Below are 5920 nucleotides of genomic sequence, written 5' to 3' on the forward strand. Positions count from 1 at the left end.
TTCAGCTTTCGTTTTAAAAAACAAAATCGCAGATTTATAACTAAATGTTTATATGGCGTAGTTATTTTAAGTTACTACTTTTGGTGAGGTAGTGAACTTGACCCTGAGGCTTTCCGTTTAGATCAAAACACACGCTCGTATTGGTTTTGGGTCTGTGGAAAACGGAGTTACAACGGTGATCAAATATTTTGCATGATGTTTTATTACGGTTATGATTATTCTGTGAGCGCACCAATCCTTAGGTGTGTAAAGTTATAACTTAAAATGCAATTAGTGATAACTGTAGACTTTTCAGTGGACTACAACCTTTTTAAGGGGACGCGATGTAATCAACCATTTATCATGTCCCAGATCAAGCCGCCATTTTTCCACAAATTTGCAGAATTTTTGCCAAATTCTGAATAGAGTATTTACATCAAAGATTTAGTTTTATCTGTATTATTTCTTTCATCATTTTATTTCAAATTAAAACCAACATCACCATTCAAAACCGTATAGTTTATTGACTGTGAGTATATTTAGTGGGGTACCCCCACAGTACCCAGTTTCTGAGACAGACATGTATAAAGAAAAAAATATACCTTCAATAAATACGAAATTAGAGGAATTATGAAGTAGATGAAATACACTTACTGCACATATCAGGTGGTTGTAATTGCAAAAGATAAACAGGAAAAAAAAAACAATGCAACAACTATTGACAGACATACAGATGTGAGTCTGCTGTGAGCAGTGCTGGTTGTACAGTCTAACAGCTGCAGGAAGGAATGATCTGTGGTAACACTCCTTCACATCCTTCCGCTGAAGGAGCCCTGCAGTCCAGTGAGTCAGTCCTCTCGGGGGTGGAAGTTATTCTCCATCATAAATGACCGCTTAGCCATCATCCTCTTCCCACCCACTGGCTCCAGAGGGCGTCCCAGCACAGCTGGCCCTCCTGATCAATGTCATGGAAAAATGACAAACACCAACACCAGTCTCGTCCTTTTGCAAGAGAAAGGTGGTTTACTGCAGAAACGGACAAGTGATGAGGGTTCGGCACACCCCTCACACCGTCCCTTTGCTCTCAAATCTATATATACTCTTTACTAGATAAAAAGGAGACATTACATTTTTTGTATTACATCATTGCAATTGCATGCCCCGATCACGCGCCGGGAGCGTGATCAGCTCCAGAGTCAATTGGATCTCGTCTAATCGCTGTCTCGTACGCACATCTGCTATGCACATCTCCTACATACATCTACTACACACGTAAAGAGCATAAGATAGACAGACATGTTTTGATGCAAAATGTTCTGAGCACTCGGTGAAAAGGAAAACAATACGACTCTAAAATTTACTCTTCAGGTTCTTATGCTGAAATGCAGTGTTTTCCTTTCTCCAAACACAACACCTCCCATCCAAACCAAAAAGTTTACTCTACATCAGTTTGTCCAGTCTCTTCCTGTCAGCTGTGGAGATGCTGCTGTCCCAGCAAACAATGCCATGAAAGATGGCTGACGCCACCACAGTGTCAAAAAAGGTCTTCAGGAGTGCCCCTTGCACTCCAAAAGACCTGAGTCTCTGCAGCAGATATGGCCTGCTCTGACCTTTCCTGTACAATGCTGTGGTGTTATCAGTCCAGTCCAGTTTGTTGTTCAGGTGAACACCCAGGTACTTATAATAAGATGTCACCAGCTCAGTGTTCTAGACTATGTAGTTTCTGGGATATTTACAACTCAATATCAATTTTTTTTAAACATCCTGTATAAATAATTCATAATTTACTCCATTTTTTTTTCTTTTTAGTTTGCTTCCAATCTTAATGCACACACTTGCTTGAATGTTTGCTTCGGTTAGATGGAAACAAACCGATCCATCGTGATTCAATCAAAAACTGTTTAAACACCTTTATGCAGGCAACTAGGTAGTGTTTTCCCAATAACGGCAAGTTTGACTGAAGCGCAAACAAAGTGAAATTGTGAATATTTTTCTGTACATTTACTATATAACTGATGTGCACGTTAGTCTGCCTGTGTTTGTTCTAGATCACCCCACAAGCATAGCAAAGAAAGTAAATTAGAAAGTAAATTAGATCAAAGTGTTTTATCATAAGAACTAATTAAAATTTTTTTTTAAAAATTCCTACTATTTGCACTTTGTGGTCAGTAGACATGTAGTTAAAGGGGCCATTTATGGAGGTCACTGGGCTTCTGATAATGACTCAATATATTAGGCTTCCAAGAAGTGAGTAGTAGCAAACAGGACATAAGAGTTGCCTTTGTTGCTGGCTTCCTTTAGAAAAAGGGTTAACAATCATTTCATGACTGGACCTATTTGTTCCTGCCCACTCTTCTGGTTTCTGTTTGTGCACTCATGCATTTCTGTATATGTGATTGTGTGTGAGAGAGAGAGAGAGGTGTGTGTAGGGGGGAACGACAACTGTGTCGAATCAGCTCCTTCCTTTCTGTTAATGGATACAGGGTTACCCAGCAGGCTTTTTTTCCTTTCTGTTTTTCTTCTCTTTGTTTAATTCATACCTACATACTTGTCTCTTTATTTCTTACAAATTAACGAACCTGTACTGGTGCAATTTGCAAGTTCTACATACACTTTCCTCTCACAATGACTTTCAGTCTGGTTTCTTGCTCTCACTTTCTCTTGCTTCTACTCACTGTTTCTCTCTTTCTTGCTCTCACTCTCAATTTCTCTGTCCCTCTCTCAGGGTACGCGTGTCCACCTGGAACAGATTAAACCTGCTGAAGGGCGGAGCTCTGAGTTCGGCAATGCGTCAGGCTACGGCCCACGACCCTGCCGTCCCAGTTCTGACCGAGCCTCACCTTGCTGCACTCGACCGGCGTCTCAGCAGCATCATAGCCAACATACGCCAGTGCATAGAGATGCAGGGAGCAGAGAGCACACTTATTGAAGACCGCATGAACCTGCCTCACCCCTAAACACACCAGAAAGAGAGGGAAGGGAGGTAGCATTTTAAATTAAATTGAATGCTGCCTGTCGGCGCATGCCTTTTAGAGGCTTACTTCCTGCATTGCAAGGAGACCTTAAAAACTGCTGGAAGTTACCTCAACTGAAGCAGGAAGTTGTTTCATAACTCATGAACAGTGATGTAGACTCTGGCATCTCTGCAAACCAAAAATGCCATTTCCTCAATCTCTCTCTCTCTCTCTCGCACACCTCTCTAATCTAATCTTTTTCTCAACATGCATCACACAGTAGTAATATGTTCACGATTCCCTTGCAGCATTCTTACTTGGCCTTGTAAAATTTCTTTCTATGAAATTTTTTTTTCTCTCTCTCACTGGTTACATTTTTAACAAGTGGCCTGTCACGTTGAACATGCCTTGGCCTGTATGGGCTCAGGGACATTCCACAGCAGCTGTGTGGGTGTTCGCAGGCCCGGGCTGTCCCATACTGTTATCAAAGGCAGCACCAGTGAAATTGTCACTGACCTCACAAATCAAAGCATTCACAGACTACCTGAGGATAGACTGTCTACAACCAGATTGTAAATAAGCAACTATTTAATAATAATACTGATAAACAAATGAATGGTTTTAATGATTTAAAAGATTAATATTGAGCGGTGTTGTGCGGGTTTGACTGCTTTAAAATGGTGCAGTATGATTTCTGGATATAAACGGGTAGTGGGTGGAAGAAGGTGCTACTGAAGCTCAAAAAGATGGACAGAATGATAGCATGGAAAATTGTAGGGGAGGGGTATTCACACTTCTCCATCAGTGTGGCTACATGTTTTCATCAAAACCAAATAGAAGATCTAATATTGATTTAAAGACCAAGAGCATCTAATTAAATGAGCAGAATTTGGTGTCACTCCTGTTTGTTTGGACTGAAAGGCTATAGCCAGATCAGCCATTTCCTCATAAGATTGAGGGTCCCTGCTGTGTGAAGATCTTTTGAACATTAAAAAACAACAACTTGAAATCCAATGTTTCCCTCATTTACATGCCATTTTTACCAGGAAATTTCTACCTCATCAATTTACCAGTCTTCATTAATAGTTGGTAGAGGTCTGACAAGGTCCTAATGAAGCAGGTGGTTATTTAAATATTTATTATATGGGAGCATTGCTGTGCTATTGAACTGTCCCACCTCGGGGCAATGATGAGCAGCTAGCTTGCAGGAGTACATTTTTTCTGTTATGGTTGCTGACCTCATTAAGGCACTTTCACTCAAATTACTGGAAACTTATGTCATGTATTTATTCGATTCATGATTGAGACTGAAACCTGGCAAGATTACTTGTTTGGGCTCTATAAATATTTCTTGTTCGATTATAGGATTTATTCAAACCACATCGCTGCCCTGAATATCACATTATATCAAGAGCTTGGTCTGTTTTCAAAGTGGGCTATGGAATTTCCAAACTGTCTTCCGACAGCAAATCATCTCCTTACTTTGCCCCTCAGTCATCTCTGAATTGAATCAGCTGCACAAATGACTGAAGCCTCAGCCATGCTTGCTCAATTCTGAACTCTGTATCTGGCCAATGTTTTCCCTCTCTCTCCAGATGCGTGTTGTGCCGAGAGCAAGATCAGCTGCTGGTAGAGACATTACATTATGCTTTGAATTGGGTTATTACCGTTCCTGCGGCTTGTGCTGTAAATAGGTATAACTGTTAGAGGGACTGCCCTGTGGCCTCTCTAACCCACTGCTGGTATTTGTGTTTTAGTGTGTCATTCTTTGAGGTGCCATGACCTATGCTGTATGTGTTCATGTAAGTTTTGGTTGGAGGAGGTGTTCTTGTGTGTGAACATTCCAAATGAGTAAACCTAAACAAATATGTAGCCTTTGTAACAGCTTTTAAAAGTGCAAAGGGAATTTCATATACATTATGTTGAATGAATGTGATATATATAATGCAGCATCATCCTGTATGTAAATTCTGCTAAACTGTTTCATGCTCCTAGTCATGGAAAGCCACAGCAGTTCACATCCCTCCTGTGTGGGAGGAATGTAGAATAAATGTAGAAGTTCTGTGAGTTATGGGCATCTGAAAATGATTCATGCCTTTTTTTTTTTTTTTTAACTTTGATTTACAAGTGGGATAATTTCTACAAACTCTGTATAGCCTTATGTGACAGTAATTACTATGTGAAGAAGAGTTTTTGCATGCATATGTGTGTACACACTGTTACAAGAAACCCTGTGTTTCCTGTCTTGCAGTGGTGCTGCGTTTTTGGCAAGGTGGTCTTGCTGGGTGGAAGCGTACGAGTTATCTTTCTTATCTACAGCCTTCCGTCAATTTGATCACTCATACTTGCCACATGCTTCAGATGGAAAAATCTATCTAATAACGCTCTAGTCATAAATACTTGACACATGATTGAAAAAGCCATGATGGAGGATCTGCTCTAGAAGCCATGCTGGTTTATGTTCAGAAAACTATAGTCACTGAACTGCATTAAGTTTTCTATGTATGTTTTACTCCTAAAGTATATTTTCATGTACTCCGAGTTTGCGTCTTGATTGTGGTCCACCAGTTTGACCACTTCTATTCTAAGGTATTGTGATTTTGAAGAGGAAGTCTTTCAACAAAAGTTTTATAACTGCAGTATGACTTCTGTTGTTGGAGTAACAGATTTACAATAGAACATGGATGGATAAAGAAGTGCTTTGCTGAGCACTTCATCCAAAGCATCTGAATTGAGCTTCAGAAAGCCCTGAGAAGCGTAACACTATATAAATCACCTGTACACCTTCTCATTAATGCATTTATCCAATAGCCAATCATGTGACAGCTCACAATGCACAAAATCATGCTGATGTAGGTCAAGCAAGGTTGGCTTTGATCTTTGACCATGGCATGGATGTTGGTACCAGCTGGGCTGGTTTAAGTATTTCTAAAACTCCTGATCTCCTGGGATTTTCAAACCAAAGAGTTTACACAAAATGTTGGAAA

The 5920-nt window shown here is 40.2% G+C and overlaps 1 protein-coding gene across 1 annotated transcript in view; it reads left to right on the plus strand.

The window, feature by feature from the left end:
- fam20b (FAM20B glycosaminoglycan xylosylkinase) overlaps positions 1-5004 on the plus strand; it is a 151959-nt gene extending 146955 nt beyond the window's left edge. The window contains exon 9 of the mRNA XM_060917538.1: positions 2705-5004. Within this exon, the coding sequence (XP_060773521.1) occupies positions 2705-2936 (232 nt within the window). The 3' untranslated portion in view covers positions 2937-5004. The remainder of the gene's footprint in view (positions 1-2704) is intronic.
- Positions 5005-5920: the final 916 nt, after the last annotated feature.

Source organism: Neoarius graeffei, chromosome 3 (assembly GCF_027579695.1).
Source record: "Neoarius graeffei isolate fNeoGra1 chromosome 3, fNeoGra1.pri, whole genome shotgun sequence".
Lineage (NCBI taxonomy): Eukaryota > Metazoa > Chordata > Actinopteri > Siluriformes > Ariidae > Neoarius > Neoarius graeffei.